The sequence below is a fragment of the Naegleria gruberi genome (genome assembly GCF_000004985.1).
Source record: "Naegleria gruberi genomic scaffold NAEGRscaffold_75, whole genome shotgun sequence".
Lineage (NCBI taxonomy): Eukaryota > Heterolobosea > Eutetramitea > Acrasida > Naegleriidae > Naegleria > Naegleria gruberi.
In genome coordinates this window covers 108,732-126,464 of record NW_003163252.1, presented here as the reverse complement: position 1 = coordinate 126,464, position 17,733 = coordinate 108,732, and the positions used below count along the sequence as shown (strand labels likewise).

General features: G+C 33.8%; 11 protein-coding genes and 1 non-coding gene across 12 annotated transcripts; 7 read left to right on the top strand and 5 right to left on the bottom strand.

Moving 5' to 3' along the window:
- Window positions 1–119: 119 nt before the first annotated feature.
- NAEGRDRAFT_81953 (uncharacterized protein) lies at window positions 120–761 on the top strand (the record flags this gene model as incomplete). The annotated part of the gene is made up of 1 exon (XM_002670078.1): window positions 120–761. One exon carries the CDS (start codon window positions 120–122, stop codon window positions 621–623), a length of 504 nt encoding a protein of 167 aa, XP_002670124.1. The 3' UTR covers window positions 624–761.
- A 670-nt stretch (window positions 762–1,431) lies between these two features.
- NAEGRDRAFT_81952 (uncharacterized protein) lies at window positions 1,432–2,788 on the top strand. Its single transcript, XM_002670077.1, has 2 exons — window positions 1,432–1,550; window positions 1,723–2,788. Exons 1-2 carry the CDS (start codon window positions 1,461–1,463, stop codon window positions 2,752–2,754), a joined length of 1,122 nt encoding a protein of 373 aa, XP_002670123.1. The 5' UTR covers window positions 1,432–1,460; the 3' UTR covers window positions 2,755–2,788.
- Window positions 2,789–2,805: 17 nt separating this feature from the next.
- NAEGRDRAFT_81951 (uncharacterized protein) lies at window positions 2,806–3,677 on the bottom strand (the record flags this gene model as incomplete). The annotated part of the gene is made up of 1 exon (XM_002670034.1): window positions 2,806–3,677. The coding sequence occupies one exon, from the start codon at window positions 3,675–3,677 to the stop codon at window positions 2,919–2,921; it is 759 nt and encodes a 252-aa protein (XP_002670080.1). The 3' UTR covers window positions 2,806–2,918.
- Window positions 3,678–4,175: 498 nt separating this feature from the next.
- Window positions 4,176–5,139, top strand: NAEGRDRAFT_81950 (rab family small GTPase). The gene is made up of 5 exons (XM_002670076.1): window positions 4,176–4,330; window positions 4,454–4,611; window positions 4,652–4,904; window positions 4,964–5,000; window positions 5,045–5,139. Exons 1-5 carry the CDS (start codon window positions 4,204–4,206, stop codon window positions 5,094–5,096), a joined length of 627 nt encoding a protein of 208 aa, XP_002670122.1. The 5' UTR covers window positions 4,176–4,203; the 3' UTR covers window positions 5,097–5,139.
- Window positions 5,140–5,518: 379 nt separating this feature from the next.
- On the top strand, window positions 5,519–6,597 carry NAEGRDRAFT_74947 (uncharacterized protein; the record flags this gene model as incomplete). The annotated part of the gene is made up of 2 exons (XM_002670075.1): window positions 5,519–6,199; window positions 6,301–6,597. 2 exons carry the CDS (start codon window positions 5,519–5,521, stop codon window positions 6,595–6,597), a joined length of 978 nt encoding a protein of 325 aa, XP_002670121.1.
- Window positions 6,598–6,687: 90 nt separating this feature from the next.
- On the bottom strand, window positions 6,688–7,575 carry NAEGRDRAFT_53783 (uncharacterized protein; the record flags this gene model as incomplete). Its single annotated transcript, XM_002670033.1, has 1 exon — window positions 6,688–7,575. One exon carries the CDS (start codon window positions 7,573–7,575, stop codon window positions 6,688–6,690), a length of 888 nt encoding a protein of 295 aa, XP_002670079.1.
- A 261-nt stretch (window positions 7,576–7,836) lies between these two features.
- NAEGRDRAFT_t745 lies at window positions 7,837–7,907 on the bottom strand. The gene has a single exon. It is a non-coding gene; the product is annotated as a tRNA-Gly (tRNA).
- A 142-nt stretch (window positions 7,908–8,049) lies between these two features.
- NAEGRDRAFT_53782 (uncharacterized protein) lies at window positions 8,050–8,775 on the top strand (the record flags this gene model as incomplete). Its single annotated transcript, XM_002670074.1, has 1 exon — window positions 8,050–8,775. The coding sequence occupies one exon, from the start codon at window positions 8,050–8,052 to the stop codon at window positions 8,773–8,775; it is 726 nt and encodes a 241-aa protein (XP_002670120.1).
- Window positions 8,776–9,175: 400 nt separating this feature from the next.
- On the top strand, window positions 9,176–10,990 carry NAEGRDRAFT_74944 (uncharacterized protein; the record flags this gene model as incomplete). Its single annotated transcript, XM_002670073.1, has 1 exon — window positions 9,176–10,990. One exon carries the CDS (start codon window positions 9,176–9,178, stop codon window positions 10,988–10,990), a length of 1,815 nt encoding a protein of 604 aa, XP_002670119.1.
- A 404-nt stretch (window positions 10,991–11,394) lies between these two features.
- Window positions 11,395–11,952, bottom strand: NAEGRDRAFT_53780 (uncharacterized protein; the record flags this gene model as incomplete). The annotated part of the gene is made up of 1 exon (XM_002670032.1): window positions 11,395–11,952. One exon carries the CDS (start codon window positions 11,950–11,952, stop codon window positions 11,395–11,397), a length of 558 nt encoding a protein of 185 aa, XP_002670078.1.
- A 1,676-nt stretch (window positions 11,953–13,628) lies between these two features.
- NAEGRDRAFT_53779 (uncharacterized protein) lies at window positions 13,629–15,365 on the bottom strand (the record flags this gene model as incomplete). Its single annotated transcript, XM_002670031.1, has 2 exons — window positions 13,629–14,172; window positions 14,572–15,365. The coding sequence occupies 2 exons, from the start codon at window positions 15,363–15,365 to the stop codon at window positions 13,629–13,631; spliced, it is 1,338 nt and encodes a 445-aa protein (XP_002670077.1).
- A 1,350-nt stretch (window positions 15,366–16,715) lies between these two features.
- On the top strand, window positions 16,716–17,498 carry NAEGRDRAFT_53778 (uncharacterized protein; the record flags this gene model as incomplete). The annotated part of the gene is made up of 1 exon (XM_002670072.1): window positions 16,716–17,498. One exon carries the CDS (start codon window positions 16,716–16,718, stop codon window positions 17,496–17,498), a length of 783 nt encoding a protein of 260 aa, XP_002670118.1.
- Between the last annotated feature and the right edge of the window lie 235 nt (window positions 17,499–17,733).

Genomic DNA, 17,733 nt, shown 5'->3' with positions numbered 1-17,733 from the left:
ATTCACAATTAATTCATCATCCCATCATGCAAAACACAAAAAAACTGGTAGGACAATTTTCCATCCAATCACCACACTTCGAAATATTAAATAATTTCATTACAAAAACACAAAAAAAAATGACTTCGAGAAAGAGAAGAGCTTCCACGAAAAGGAATAAACCAGATTCACCTTCTTCCTCGCCAACTCCTTCATCGAGTGAAGAAAATAATTCACCAAAATTGAAACAATCCACCTCCTCAGCCTCATCCTCATCCTCTTCAAAGAAATCCACTCGAGCTAATTTAGCAGTAGCAGCAGATCAGAAATATAATGATGAGGATATGAGAAATTCAATTCCATTCATTACACCCCAACACATTAAGAAGGAAATGGGAATGATGAAACTGAATGGGCATGTTAATGATTTGGATAATTGTTTTTCTGAAAATTCAATTCTTTTCGGAAAGGAAATTAATTCCTCAAGGAAACGTTCAATTGTCTCGATTGTGCACCAACAAGATGAAAATTTCAAAAAATCACATTTGAAACAATCCAATAATTCAACGAGTTGTGTATTAATAGGTGCCAAGAAGAGAAAACAAACGAGACCAGTTCAAGCTCCTGTTCCTTCCTTTCAATAATAATATTGGAAAAAGAATTTGAAATTTTCATATAATTGAGTTTATTCAATTCCAGATAGAGAATATCTGAATCTGGAATGCTAGAGAGTAATGATGATTTTATGTAAATATGTGTAAAATATTAAACGAATATTATTTAAATTTAATAATAATTTAACATGATGAAAAGAAGAATGGAATTTGTGCAAATAAGTCCTAACAATCATTGAACACATTGAAATTTCTTCCTTCTGAAAGATTTCAAGAGTTTGGTTGTCATGATCCATGGAATAATTTACTAACTAATTATTGATCCTACTTCTTGAGAAAAGAACTCAAATATTTGATATGAAAATGATCTTTAATTTTATTCGTTTGGAGATTTTCATATTGTTCTAAAGTAGTGTTAAAATTGTGATGGATATTGTAATCTATTGTCAAATCCAACACTTAACTGAACACAATCCAGAATGCATCCAATTCAAGCCATTACGGTAAAAATAGTGCACTGAATCAAATTGAATCAAGATCTTTCGAAACAATTCAATCTTTCCAATAAGCTTGATCCAATAATAGCAAATCATCTTTTTTGTTGAACTGTTGTTTCTCTTCACAATTGTTCTTTCGAATACTAGTATCTTAACCGTTAACCACCCAATCCATACCCTGCCAATCCAACCATCATTCCAACAAACACCATCTTCAACCAACATCAATCCTTGTTTTTTTCTTCAAAGCCAATGCAAACAACTTCACACACCTAAGCAGCTTGCAATTTTAAACCATGAAGGTGCAAGCCAAGTTTGAGATTCAAAAATCCGGTCTTAAAAAAAATAACAAAATCACCAATAACTAACCATGCCTCCACAAAAGTTCAACTTTAACTTTGCTCCTGCTGAAGAAGAAGACTTCGATGAAGAAGAAGATATCGAAGAAGAAATGTATGGTGTAAGTAGTTTTGCTGGTTAGAATGTTGAGGAAGTTAATCTATGAAATTTATTAATAATAATAATTTTAACCGACGATGATGTGGAAACAACTTGATATTATTGAACATTCCCTCTCTGCTGATGTACTTTATAACTATTGACAACAACAATTAATCTAACAATAATAATAGCACCCAATGCTCATGAGAAAGGCTACCCCAGAAGAACTCGAAAAGATTGAAAAGAAGCAACTTGCTGAATATCCAGCCAAGACTCAAAAGGTTATTGGTGTTTTGAAGAACCTCCAACAAAAGTACTCTGATTTGGAAAAGCAATTCGAAGAAGAATACTTGAAGCTCAGAGAAAAGTATGCTGCTCTCTATGCTCCAGTTATTATTAGAAGAAACGAAATTGTTACTGGTGAAGTTGAAGCTACCTCTGAAGAATTGTCTACTGTTGCTTTGTCCGAAGTTACCACTGAAAAGACTGAAGATTTGAAGGGTGTTCCAGATTTCTGGTACAAGGTTTTGCTCCACTCTGAAATCAAGGCTGAATTGATCCAAGAAGATGATTTGGAAGCTTTGAAGTTCTTGAAGAATGTTGTCATGGAAGAATTCCCAGCCAAGCCAAAGGAAGAATCTGCTGAAAAGAAGGAAGAAGAAGAAGAAGAAGAAATTGATTACAAGCATAATCCAGGTTTCAGAATTATCTTCCAATTCAATGAAAATCCATTCTTCACCAACACTCAACTCGTCAAGTCATACTATTACGAAGAAGCCGATAGTGAAGATATTGCCACTTCTGAAGGTACTGAAATTACCTGGGCTGAAGGTAAGGATTTGACTGTCAAGGTTACCACCAAGAAGCAAAAGCACAAGTCTGGAAACAGAACCAGAACTATTCAAGTTAAGGAACCAAAGGACTCTTTCTTCAACTTCTTCAAGAATCTCGATGAAGAAATTCAAAAGGAAGAAAATGAAGAAAACATGATCTTGCAAGAATTGTTGGAAGCTGATGCTGAAATCGGAGACATTCTCAAGGAAAGAATTATTCCAAACGCTGTTGATTACTTCTTGAACGTTGCTTTGCCAAAGGAAGGTGATTTCTCAACTGTCCCAGAAGTTGCTGACATGCTCACTCAAATCCAAGCTGGTCTTACTCAACCACAAGGAGAAGGTGGTGAACAACCTGCTGCTGGCCAACAAGAATGCAAGCAACAATAAGTTCTTTGTAAATTTAATTTATTAGTTTTTCAAATCATTTATTTCTTTTTTCCTGATTTGATTATTTCAATAGTGAATCTGAAGAATTTGTGTGAAGTACTGAATCAGTATTTTAAATTGATTTTTGATAATAATTGAAACAGTTGTTGAGATAATAGAAATGTTTATTCATCTGAATCATCTTCCTCTTCATCACTGTCGAAAACATAATCAGAGGCTTTCGTCTTTTTCTTATCTTCGAGGACATAGATTTGATTAATGTCAACACCCAATTCTTTAGTAAAGTACTTGGCAACTTTGCCAGGAACATTACCTTGAATTTCAATAGAAAGTTCTGGTTTTTTCACAATACTACATCCACAAGCAAATTTCTTTCCGAAAATTTTGACAACATCCTTGAAAAACTTTTCATCACCTCTGAATGCATCCTCCATAAAAGCTTCAATTCCTGTAATGAGTGTCAAACGTTTTCTCTTGCTTCTTTTATCGATACGAATAAGTAATTCTCTATTTGATTTGGTTGCAACTCTCTTTTCTTCGGTACCTTCCACAATTTCCTTGACTTCTCTGGCGACTTTTTTATCAATTTTCTTATTCTTGTTTTTATCACCTTCTCTCAATTCAATTAATTCTTTTAATTTTTCTGGGAATCTAGTTTCAAGCCACTTTTCGCACAATGGCCATTTATCAGAAAATTCGCAATATTCAATTGGGAATGAACATTCGGCACAGTAATCAACTTTTTTGGCTTCAACTCGGCTAACAACAATTTCTTCTTCTTCATCAGAATCTTCTTCCTCTTCTCTCAATTTGTTTTCCAAATCAAGTTTTTCAAGATCTTCAGCAAGGACTTCAAGCTTTGTTTGCTTGTTTCTGTCTGGTCTTTCTGGTTTCTTGTTAATTGGTTTTTTCTTTGGTGCCATTTTTTTAAATTTTGAGATGAAAAAATTAATTTTTAAAATTTTAATTCATTTTCAGCTTTTTTTGATGATGAAGAATTGAAGCAAATTAATTCGTAAGTTTTGAAATTGATCCAAACAATTCATTATTTCACTCTTTAGTCTGAGTGATCCAACCAATTAAGGTTTTTTTCTCCGTAAGAGCATTTACATTCTCAACTCAAATAGAAAAATACTTCGATCACCAACATCAACACGGCACAGCAATCTTACTAACAATCAAATCAATAATATCTTTCTTGATTTTCGATTTCCATTTGCTTTTTCCCTTCCTCATCATCAAATTACGCTTGTTTTGTGATTGATGATGGATGAGAAGAAGGAACAACAACAAAAAAAGCAACAAACTTTAACCTCTTCAGAGTTGTTGGAAAAAATAAAGGAGAACAAAGGAACAAACCGTCTTTGATCATTAGAGTTTGATTTATTAAATTATTATTATTAAATAGAGCGAGATTGCGGATTTGGAATTAATATAAAAGAGGAGAAAATGGGTTGTAATAATTCAAAATCAAATTCATCATCATCATCAGGTTCATCCCGAAATAACAAGTTGAATGTTCATGGACATGGTGAAGTGGTGGAGCAAAAAGTTACCTACAAAATTCTTCTGTTAGGTAAGTGTGTTGATGTTGCTGATCATCATCATCAACTGTGTAATAATAATAATAATAATATTATTGGAATGACAATAATATTGGATTAATGAATTAAATATTGGAAAATAATAACAACAATAGGTGATGCTGGCGTCGGAAAAACTTCTTTGGCAATCAAGTGGGTTGATGGATCATTCCAGGAAAATTATATTGCAACTATTGGTGTTGATTTTAAAAAGAAGGATGTTACAATTGACAATCAAATGATAAAGTTACAAATTTGGGATACAGCAGGTCAAGTAAGTTTTTGAAAGAATTTCTCTGACACATTTCTTTCAGGAAAGGTATAATACTATTCAAGCTACTTATTATCGTGGATGTGCTGGAGTGTTGGTTGTTTATGACATGACAGATTCTGAATCATTCCAAAATGTTCAAAAGTGGATTACTAATATTGAAAAGAATACTTCACCTCAAGATGATATTACAGTATTGCTTGTTGGTAATAAGGCTGACTTGGCTGATGAAAGAATGGTTAAAACTGAAGAAGCCAATGCATTCTGTAAAAATACTTCATGTGTAGTGGATAGAGGTATGTATTTAGTTTTATAATAATTATGGAAATAGATCTAATATGTTGTGGTGAAATAGTTTTTGAGGTTAGTGCCAAATCAGGACAAAATGTCAAGTAAGTATTTTCTTCAAATATAATATTTAACAACATTTAAATAGTGATGCTTTCATGGCCCTCGTAGAAGCCATTCACAAGAAGAAGAGGAAATAAGCTCTCTCAAATTTGTACATTTATATTATTAAACTATTATTAAACAATTCACAAATTTAACTTAATTCTCAATTAATTTGAACCATGCAATAATAATATCCACTGTTGTGTATCATCTTAATGAAAAACAAATCTTCAACAAGACGTGTATCAAATACAGTTCAGTTTTGCGTGCGCATAAAGTGCCCTACTTACAAAATTAAACTTTGGATTGAACTATTCGATCAAAATCCGCACGCATCCAGGAAGACCTATGCTTTAGAACGCACGCAATTTCATTCATCTATTCATCTCTGTGCATTTAAATTGGTATAAATTCTACTGTATTCATCAGCAATTCATCTAAAAACCAATTCAAAAAACAAAATCTTAATTGCTTTCTGTGAAATTATCTCAATTCTCTCAATTTTCAAAATAATAATATGGAATCCATCTATGACTCTATTAAAGAACACTACTCCAACAAGCAAAGTAATGAAGCTTTGATTTCCAATAGTTGTTTCCTAGCTTCAAAACCTCACTTGTTAATTCAAAAGTATCTTGGATTGATTCCAGCTGAGGTTCATGAAAAGTTTTATGGTTGTGGTTCAGCTGTCCCACTTGGTATTAAGGGATTGACAGTTCTTGATTTGGGAAGTGGCATTGGAAGGGATGTTTTTCTTGCATCGATCATTGTTGGTGAGCAAGGAAAGGTTATTGGCGTGGACATGACCAAGAGTCAAGTGGAGCAAGCTAGAGAGTTTACTCCAAAATTCATCGAGTCAATCAAGAATGCAAATATGAATATTGCCAAGATTGAATTCCATGAAGGTCTAATTGAAGAATTGGATCAAATTCCAGGTGTTACCAGTGAATCCATCGATTTGATCACTTCCAATTGTGTCATCAACTTGTCCCCTAAGAAAGAACAAGTCCTTCGTCAAGTTTACAAAGTTTTAAAGTTTGGCGGTGAATTTGTCTTTTCTGACATTTATTCTGACAGGAAGATTCATCCAGCAGCTCGTGAGAAACTTTCCATACTTGGTTCATGTATTGGAACTGTTTACTATGTCAATGATTTCTTGAATACTTGCAGAAAGATTGGTTTTGATGTTATTAGAGAAGTCAACCGTGTTGAAATTGTTGCTTCCAATCCAGATATGCAAAATTAATTGTTGGAAATGCAAAATTCTTTAGTATTACCTATCGTTTATTCAAACTCAAGAATTCAGAGTTGACCGAAGAGGATTACGGAAATGTCATTACCTATAAAGGTAGTATTGAAGGTTATCCAACTTGTTACAAGTTTGATAACAAGTTGGAGTTTGAGAGTGGAAAGCCAACAAGTGTTAGTGGAAATGTTGCTTCTGCCATAGAGGAAAGTGCTTGGCTTTCGAATCATTTCGTCCAATTTCCAAATAAGAGAGAATTTCATTATGGTGAATTTAAGGAAAGCTCAATTGGTCAAGTTGAAGTCAAACAAGTTACTTTCCAAATTCCAACCTGTTGCTTAAAGCCATAACTTTATAATTCTCCATAAAAATTTGTATGATTCGAATGGATTCGAAATAGAATAAATATGTATCTGAAATTTATTAGAATGATAAACTAATTACTGAGCTGGTGGTGGAGGAGTAGGAGGCAGGAAAACAGGCATTCCAAGAACTGGTGGAATAGGAGGCATTTCCAATTTCATCATTACAATACAATGTCCCAATTTCGAATGAGATTCCACATCGTCCTGAGAATAAACCTTATAAACATGTTTTCCACAATTAGTACAAAACCTCTTCTCTGGATCATCTTCAATCATGGAATCATAATCCATTGGACACTTATAGACCCACTCACAATTTTCAATTCCATCAATTTCGTATGGGTTTCGTTCTTCCATTTTTGTTGCCCATTCGAAAGGATCCATATACGGATTAAATTTGACTGGAGGTTTAGTTTCTCCCTCTTTTAGAGGTCTCTTAATAGGTTCATGTTTAGTCAGAGGTAAATAATGTGGCGAGTTGACTTGCAAATGAGCAATTCTTCTCCTTAATAAGTGCATCCAATTTTTGACATCAAGTCCAATGTTAAATCTTGGAAAATAATAACAAACAAGTGGTTTCCAAATTCTTTCTTGGACCATGTTGAAGAGTTGCTGATCTAGCTCATCTTTTCTATATTCGAAAGCTGTTGATCTTTGTCTTAGAATGGAAAATGAATTTAATTTTTGATTTCTTCCTTCTATCTTGTATGGAAGCAACACTTTTGCAATTCTAGAACTTGTCTGATTGAACAATAATTTTAAAAACACTGAATTGACTTTTGACAATGAATAAATGTCCTTTCCGTTCAAATGGGTTGCAATGGAAATTAATAATTCGAAAGGAAAGTCTTCCAATTGACCAAGTGATGGTGTTGGGGAGTTTTCCTTGTTGGATTCGTTTGTAAATGGCAGTAAAATGTCATCTTGTGGAAAAGGGTCTTGGTGTGATTCGATATTTGTCATTTTTTTTTGATGTTTAAAATGAAAAGTTCATAACAAATCGATGCAACACAAAAGCATTCAAAAAGGAGGAGAAGTTCAAGTTCAGTGAGGAAAAAATTTTGGAAAAAAATTTGGTCATGAAACTGAGACTATTATCTCAGTGAATACAAGTATTGGATGCTTGAAATTTGAGAATTTTGTAGATGTGTGAGTTTACTTTTAGCGGTATAAAAATAAAATTGTGAACATGAGCAATATGAATGTAAAAAGGTAATTCCTGAATGCGTCGACCGGGAATTGAACCCGGGTCACGGCGATGGCAACGCCGTATTCTACCACTATACCATCGACGCTTCTTGTTCATAGAACTTGTTTATCACAAGTGTAACGACTTTAAATTCGAGAAAGGAATTCTTGATCTAGATTGAAGGATAAACCAAATTACTACTAACAGAAAATCCCCTTCTTTGAAATTTCAGTTTCTTCTGAAAAAAAATGTCCCACTCAGGTATCAGAGTCAACAACCAAACTGAAAAAGTAATTCGTGTTCGATTGTCCCACGTTGGACCCTTGTATGAAGCCATCATTCAAACAGGACAATCCTTTCATTTTGATGGCATTGGCAATGTTTTCTTTACTGTTTCTGTAGAAGAATGCTTGGATGAAACTAAAACACTAAGAACCAGTGAAATTGCCCTCCCAATTGTTGCAACAGTATTGGGCAGTGTGGGTGGAACTGCAGTTGTAATTGCTGGATTAGCTGTGCTTGGAAGTCTTGCATTGCCTCTTCTTGGAGTTGGTGCAGGAAGTGGTATTACTGTTGGAAGTGGTGTTGTGGTTGGGTCAACTGTGAGTGGTACTGGAATAATTGCTGGCTCTTCTGGTGTTGGTAGTGGTGTTGGTATTGGTACAGGACTTGCTGCCTCAACAGGACTTGGAATTGGTAGTGGTGTTGCTGTTACCAAAGGAATTGGATTGGGAACAGCTGTGGTAACAACTACTTCTGTCACTGCTGCTACTGGAGCTTCTGTTGCTATTACAAGTGGTTTGACGTCTGCTGTTAGTGTAGTGGCTGGAGTTTTTGGTAAGATAAAACAAATACAACCAGTAAATGACCAAATTGAACGTATTGGGAAGGAAAAGAAGTACTCTGTACGCTCAAATGGAACAGATATTAATGTTGGAGAATTGAATGGACGGTTTACAATCACAAAGCTATAGAATCAAGGAAGCACTTTATTTTTTCTTCGTGCTCTAGTTCACAATTTTATTTTTATATCACTCAAAGTAAACTCACACGGGTATAAAATTCTCAAATTTCAACTATTCAATAATTGTATTCACTGAGATAATAATCTCAGATTCGTGCCCATTTTTTTCAATATTTTTGACTTGAAACATTTGATTTGCTTCATTGTATCAAATTTACAAAAATTTCTATGGTCCAAAGAGAATAAGGATCTTTCAATTTTCAATGTTCAACAGTGAAAACAAATCACATACTAAAAAGCTTGTCTTTCAACTCGTCACCTAACAAATATTTTTGTTCTTTTTGTTTTCTCGGTAAAAATCTCTATTAAATTTAGCACAATTTACAAGCAAAAAAAAACAATACTCAAGAATGACTGTTATTCATTCGATCGAAGATACTGGCAAGAAGAGAAAGGAAAGCACTTTGGCAAGTGAAGAGGAAAATTCAGTCAAGAAAATCAAGGAAATTTCCACCTCCGAACATGATGCAAAGATTGATCAATTAATTTACCAATCTTGTTCATCATCAACAGAACAATCCTCATCTGCTGATGTCCCTTCTATATCTTCATCTGCTCCAATTTCTTCTGTACCTCTTAACACAACAGATGAAGAACAAGCAAATGAACAAATTGACAGCTCCAATTCTGATCCATCTTTATCAACATTTGCACTACAATCAAATGGCGCACTCATTCCAATGATTCCTATTCCTACCTCTTCCACTCTGAATCCAATCCCAACAGAAGATGATGATGAAGATTTATTTAATTTAGATGTTTCAATGTTTGTCTCAAAATCAAAATCCACAACCACAAACATACCACTAACACTGAGTTTTGAAGAAAACTTAAAAAAGAGAAGAAAAGAAATTGAAGAACATGGAAAAGATGCAAAGAGATGTGAAGAGGAGAGGCAATTAGGCATGAAATTGAATCGAGAAATTAAAGATTATGAAGCAAATGGTGGCAAGATTGAAGAGAAAAAAGAAGAAGAGAAAGAAGAAATTGTGAGATCTCTCCATGATCGAGAATTCATTGAATTTAAGAATGGATTTAAGAGGGAATTCTTGAGATTCTTACCATGTGATATTGGAAAGTTGGATGAATTGGGTGTAGCCGTTGATAAGATTGAGGCCATTTTAGTTGAGTTGTTTCTAATGGAAGATGAATATGATGCACAACAGTGCTTTGAAATGTTGCAAAGTATTGTTAGATTTAGAACTAACAATTATGAGATTTCAGACGAAAGTTCTGTAAATAGTGGTGGGTTAGCCAATAGTGAAACTATTTCTGGAAGGTCAGGAAGTTGCATTAGTTGTTCGAGTAGTTGTACTTGTGGCAGTTCAATAGTTTCCAATATTTCTGAAAGTGAAACTAATCCAACAACTATTGTAACTCATGACAATAAGACTGTTCCATTTGAAAACATTGCTGAATTATCTTACAATTATCAATCCAACTCAAAATTCCAACAAGAAAATAAGCCAGACGAATCAAAATCCAAGTCAACTCTTCCAGAAGAAATCCAAATCGACATCAAACTCAACAAGTGGAGAAAATATTGTGAAATTTTATTCAATCTCGGTTTTAAAAAGTTGAAATCTCAACCAGTCAACCTCCAAAAAGACAAACAATTTCTCATGTTTGCTTGTCAATTCGCTCTCCATCATTTACTCTGCTCTAGCTCTGTAAGAGCTGACAATCAATATGAAAATCACTTTTGGAATTGTGATAAGAAGATTGAATTTAATAGTGTCTATGTGGAGCCGAATGATAATTTTGAAAGATTGGAATCTGGAAGTGGTCGTGGAGGAGAAAAATTGTTTGGTCAACCTGAAAATTATTATCAAATTGAAATTGAACAAATTTCCTTTTTATTTTCATTAATCGATTCAGAAATGGAGAATGAATTGGTTGTGAGCTTTTTGCAAGATTTCAAATTTGAGGAAAAAGTTTCTTCCTTCTCAACTAATTGGAACGAAACTGCCAGTCATTACTTTCCATTTTTCTTTTTCAAGACAATTTCCAGTTTAACTTATGGGTTCAATACTCAAATCTATTCAGTGGTTAGTAAGATTGTATTGCTCATTATTCGAAACAGTCTAGATTTGGAATCTTCCATTACAACTGAACGAATTTTACAAATTCAAATCGAGATGGAATTTACCCAAAAGAAGATATGAAATTCTTGGACGAAATGTTGAAACAAGTATTGGAAAGACTCTCCACTTTGGATCACACAACTGATTTGAATTGTTTCTACTTTCTCTCACTTGTAACTAATTCTTTCCATTTTTGCATTAAATCCCACGATGATTACAAGAAGGTTTTGAACAAGTTTGTAGATAAACTTGGATTTCGTATTTATCAGAGTCATTTGACCTTGTTTAATAATTCCTATATGAAGAAGAAAGATTAAGAATAAGTTTCGAATAAATTTTTTTTTATTGCCCTAAACTTTCAGGAAAACATCACTCCCTTTCATCTTGATAAAATCCCTTTCTTGGTCTTCCCCTTTTTCTCTTTGGTTGACTATTCTTCAAGTCCAATTCTCTCTGATAGGATTCAATCGTTTTCATCTCGAACTTTAAATAGATCGAAATGAAGAACACAATTCTGTGTATTTTTCTGGTTTTTGAGATTTTTGTGGTTTTGAGAGTTTTTGAGGGTTTTGGTTTTTCATTTTGGATGGCTTGGTGATTTTGGAGGAAACTTGATTGGAATGTTGGATGATTGGAGAGGTGGATGTTGTAAAGCATGAGGAGAAGGTGCTGGTGCTGCTTTCATTTGTTTGGGGGTTTTGTGAAATGGAAGAAACTGGAGGAATGGTTTCGTCTGTAGAAACTTTATCTTGTTGATAAGCAGGACTAGTAGCAATGTTTGCTTGTTGTTGTAATTGAAAGATCAAGGTATACAATCTAATTAATTTCTCTTGTGAATCAAGTTGAAGTGTTGCAAACATTGAAAGAAACTCATCATTATTCGAAAGTCCATTAGCAGCACTTGTAGAAACCAAGTATTGTTGATTTCTTTGTTGTGGAACAATAACTGGATCTGGTATACATGGTTGCCAATTGTCATTGTAAGATGAAGCAGGTACATCTTGTCTGATAGTGACACGACAGTAGTTTGCATTCGAATACATGTTGAGATGTTTTTTCTAATCTTTTTAGTCCTACTACGTATCTCAATACGATGACTGCGTTCTTAAAAATTGCTAGTTTTGTATTTTGTTAGGTTTCAATATTATCTCTCCAATCAACTTTCGGTTTTGAAAAATACATTTATGGAAACTCGAAATTACCATACATTAATGTACCAAATCTTTGTCAATGTGCAGTTTACTTTCATTATCATTGAAATGACAAAAAAGTGGCGGAATAAAAAGTATACGAAACCATTTTGTTGCTTCCAAATTCATGTTTACTTACTAGAATAAACTTTCAGAGGTGTTTATTGGGAGACATGAGTTCACATCATGCACAATTCTAAAACAAACATATTAAACCCTAATTGAATGAATAATTCTGAAATTTTACAATCATTTAAACATAACTTAAATTCATGATAATTGTCAAGTGTCCTGCTCATGTACTGTTTCTCATTGGTTAAATATTTGCAATCTTTCTTCAAAGTTGCAAAAATCCAACAATATATATTATTTGAAAATGGTTAAATGCTATAATCAAAAAAACATTTAATCAAAACACATGTTCCTAAAATTATTCAATCAACTACATGTACTAGTGAACAGACAAACAAACAACAACCATTTTGATTTGAATCATCAACTTGACAATATTTCTTTTTATTCAATCAATTTTACAAAGTTGACTATAAATAGAGTAAACTTGAATATTCCAATAATCTCAACAAAAAAAAACAAATACAAGTTAAATTTAATAACAACAACAAAACATCATATTGAAAATGTTCAGTTTTATGGCAGGAGTTGCATCTGGAATGTACATTTACCACAAGTATGATGTTGAGAAATTTGTAGAAGATGTGAAACCCTCATCTTGTTCAACAAATCATAAAGAAGAGGAATTGAATAAATCAAGTGAAGAAAAGGAAGAAGGAAATAAATGGTCAACTGAGCAAGTGTGGAATAAGATTAAATCTTTCGAACAACAATATAGAAAACCAGATAAGGATTCCAAATCTCAAAATTAAAGATTGAAATCTTTATTCTAGTAGTATAAACAAAATACATAATGTAAATAATCCTCAATGTTAAATAAATATTATCAAATGTACATTTATTTCTTGACACAAGGTTAGTAAATGGATGTTGTAAGAGAATTTCAATTGACTTGGATTCACATTCGTGTGATTTGTTTGAGTCAATGTCACACACTCTAACAAGCATGCAAGTTACAAAACTTGACCAAGATCAGAAGGAGTAGTTGTACTAGCCTTATCAGAAGGAGGATTAGTACGACTCAAATAAAGTTCAATCAATTCACGGAATTTTGTTGGAGAATGTCCATATGTTTCTGGTTTGGATTGATACTCGACTATTCCATTATTGTTCATAATGACAAACTTTTCAGGCCAAACTGCAAAAGCTTCCTCATAACCATTCTCAATAGAATCGACAATGGTTGGAATTCTGAAATTCATTTCCTTCATCATTAATCTAGTGGCATCTACTCTATCTTCACTTGTTTGATGTTGTTTGATATTAATTCTGTTTCCTAATTTCCATTGGTCACAAGCGTGGGCTTCCTTAATATAAATGGTAATGACAAACACCTTCTCTTTGAATTCTTGGAAGATACTTTCAAAGAGATATTGCTGGTGTTGTCTAAACGGTGGTCAGGAGTATGAGCTTCCAATAATTGCAACTGGTAAGTTATTGGTATTTCTTTCTGTTAAAAATTGAGCCAATGTTTTCGTATTATTTGCAACTAATTCTTCAGAGCTAGGCATTTGATCAAAATTATTAATCTCCTTCTCAAAATCATAATAACCAAGCAAGTCTACAATCTTGATAGTTTCCAAATTAACCTTTTGAACAAAGAAATCTCTAGACATGTCATACTTGAAATAATCTGTTAATTGATTCACATCAGGATCATTTTGATAAATTGCTCTCAAATTTCTAAAGGCAATCAATGCTTCATGCCACATTGGATCCGAATGATCAATGCCCAATACATTCTGCAAAGCCTTCTCTTGCAAATCATAGGTAATATTCTCGAGCATTCTAAAATTCGTATCAGCTTCCGTGTATGACTGTTGAGTAGAGGACAATCTCCGAAGACGTTGTTCTTCCTTCAACAATTGAATGGCCACTTCCTTGCTCAACTCATAGGAAGTTTTCTTCTGGTGCAGATTATAACCCCACTTTCCACTCGTACTGTGGAACATACCCATTTTCTCTCACACACTCTGATCTTCCTTGTTTAATTGTTTTTTCAAAGATCTTATGATGATCAATAACGATCCAAAAACGCTCAAAATACTACTCGGAGCGCTTATTATTTTTGGAGGGAAAATGAAGGGACAAGTTGTGCTATTTTTTTGCTATGTTATTTAATGATTTCATCGTGATTGACTTTTATGGTGAGAATAATTGTTATTTGAATGGTTGTTCGATAGGAGAGATAGAAACACTCAATACGTGGATGTGGAAGTTTGGTTGGTAAAGAACTTAATAGCGTGACAGTTCCTATTGTAAATGATGCTATTGTTATCTTTGAACTATGTTTTTTATACAATGACTACAGTAATAATATGGTCAACCTGCGAATCTTACTTTTTATTGAGTTGTTTTCCGAAATCTTCCAATGATATTCTATTAAAATTGACCACATCACAATTGAACCCAAATTGAGAACAATTGTTTGGAATTTGTTTAGTTTCATAAAGTTTTGGAATTGATTTATCATCATCTTCTCCAACATAACTCGCAACTCTATTTCCACTACAGACAAGATAATATCTGATCCAATTTCCTTTCTTCTGTTTTGATTTTGTAGGAAATGAAATCTCAGTGGTACTGTACAATGATGAGAATTGAATTGTGAGATTGTGTCGTCCCTGTTTCACGTTGAAAACCAAGACATCAGAATTGACTACCATTGGTAGCCATAATAGACTTCCAAATTGCAGGTAAAATTCATAACTTGATGGTGTAATTGAGTTAGTTTTCACATTTCTGTATTCAATAGGCTTATCCCAAGTGGTAAATCCAACACACTTGACATTCAAGACATTACTATCTGATAAAATCATAAATTGTTGTTCTCCAACTGTTTTACCAGCTCCACAAGAAATGCATCCAGAATCAGAGTTGAGACAGACCCAATAATCCAAAAATTGATCAGGATTACAGGGATGATGTCCAATACTTGCCCAAGCTCCTCCCTGAGCTTCTCTTCTAATAACACTTTGACCATTTCCCCAACCACCAATCACAATCTCATACATTGGACTAGTAACGAGTGGAGAAGTTGCCAAACTAATGTGAATATCATTTTGAGCTTTTGCTTGGAATGTGACAATTTTCAAAGGATTATCATCTGGGAAGGTCCAAGTTTTGTTCCACATGTACTGTCCATGAAGAGGTTCCAACCTGAATCTGAGTGATTTCTTCAATTCTTTAAATATTTATGTAATCTTTCATGTTGTGAAATATTACGAATACTAACCTTCAATAAATCTGTTAAATATTCCTCCTGATTGAGGAGCCACTTGATTGCTAAAATATCTATTAAACACTCGACTCCAATAATCATCACTCATGATGAATTGATTGAATTTTCGGCTACACAATCTCAAATTGATCAATTCTTTAAAATCAATGAAGGAAAACACCTCATAGATAACATCTGATTCAGCCAAGAGAGTGTAGGCATTCAATAATTGTCGGAGGTGTTTCTTTTGCTCATAATTGAATTTTGTATTGATGAGGTAGGTGACCAAGGCTAATTGCTCTTCAGGATTTAGCCGATCGACAACATCGTTTGAATGTGAGAACATTTTTTTTGAGTTTTTTGTTTGAACTTTGGTGAACCAACTACGGTACTTTTATCAGAAAAAAGTATTATATTATTGTCGTATTGAAAGCCAATATTAAAATGTTCCTGAACAGAAACACAAGTGGCAATTCGAGTTAATGAATAATCAAAATCATTTGGAGTCTTAAATGATTTTAAAGCTGATTTTGACCCTCAAAATAAATTTCTTCAAAAGTTGATCCGTAGCTGGTCTAGATCAGTAGCACAAGAACCTTGTGGTCGTAATTTCTTGCTTAGGTGCAATTAAATTTCTTTCTAATTGTGAAACAGTTACACTTCCAGAATTCAGGAGACTTATGAAAAAAGACCAAATGCTTCTTACCACTCAATGCCGAACAAATGAGAATGAAACTCAAGTGGTGTAGATAAGGATGGTCACAAATAGACAAATTTTGGATAGAATTTTTCTGAGCACCAATTAGTGGCGATGCCCAGCATCACCAAACAATGTTACAATACCATGAAATTTACGATAATTTTAACTTTGATGGCTGTGCTGCTTGTTTTATTAAATTCTTCTTGGATTGAATGTAAATTGAATAAGCTAGGTGAGGAAATTATAATATGTGAGGGAATGAGAGCAAATGATACGAGTGCTTGTTCGGGGAGAGGAGCATGCATATCATTGAATAACTGTTCTTGTTCGAGTGGTTTTGAGGACTAATTGGAAATAACGCCAACTTTTTGCGATAGCAGTATTAATTGCACTGGTCATGGAGAGTGCAAAATTAAGGGAGAATGTGAATGCCACTCAAATATTAAGGAGTCACCGTCCAGAGAGAACCATTTAATAAATTCCAAAATTAATAATATTTATTCGGTTGTGAAAGTTGTCTCTACCGCCGTTTGTTTACAGGGCTGATTTTACATCAAAAAAAAAATGGCCACACACAGCTTGCAATCTAAAAGCACTGTATTCCCTTACAACAGCAGGGATGTTGAGGACCAACAAACAACATCCGTTGATTCTTCCGTTATCATCAAAGGGTCTTCTTCCAACTACCGTATTGAAAAGGACGAAGAGAAAAAAAAGGAGGCAAGGAAAACCAGCTACCTTGCTTGTTGTGATTTTTCTTGTAGTAATATCCTTAATGCTGTTGCCATATTCTGCGCTATCACAGCCTGTTTGTACAGCTACTTGTATTCAGGAGGCGTAACAAAGATTGAATTGGTTCATCCAATTCAAGATAGGATCGTATCCCTGAATTCTACATTGTATTCGAGTGAGATTGCAGAACATCCAAACCTAATTCCAAATGATGAGTACTCTAACATATTTTCAAAAACCCTAACGTTGATGCATAATTGTAAACTACATATGAAAGGCTTTCATGGTGAGAGTGGAATTGGAAAAACCACCATGTTAGAGGATTCTATAAGATTACTAAATCCTCATCCCTATATGTTGATCAGCTTGAGTGAAACCACAACCATTGCAGAAATAGCAGCTCAAATGAATATGCTTGAGAAGGAAACATCTTGGTCGGATATTGAATTTACTGTCAAGAAATATATTGACTTACATTCTAAAAACCTCAGATCTATGCATTGTCCTTTATTCATAATTGACAATGCTAATCGAAACGCGCCAATAGCCAATAGGTTCATTAGCATGGTAAGAGAATTTCCCAACTGGAATTGGTTTGTTGGTCATATCTTCTGACGGTTATGCCAAAGAGTTGCAATCAGCTGGTGATAGGCTTAGGTCTGTAGAGTTATTCGAACCTTCTCGCGATTTTGGTGTCAAATATCTTCAAGCTCTAAATATTACAGATACTTATGAAATTGACAGGATACTTCTAGTAACTGGAATGAAGCCTGTTTATTTAGGTTATGTATTAGAAACTGTGAAGAGTGATGGTTCTGTTGATATTGAACAATTGCAAGGTTCAATCAAT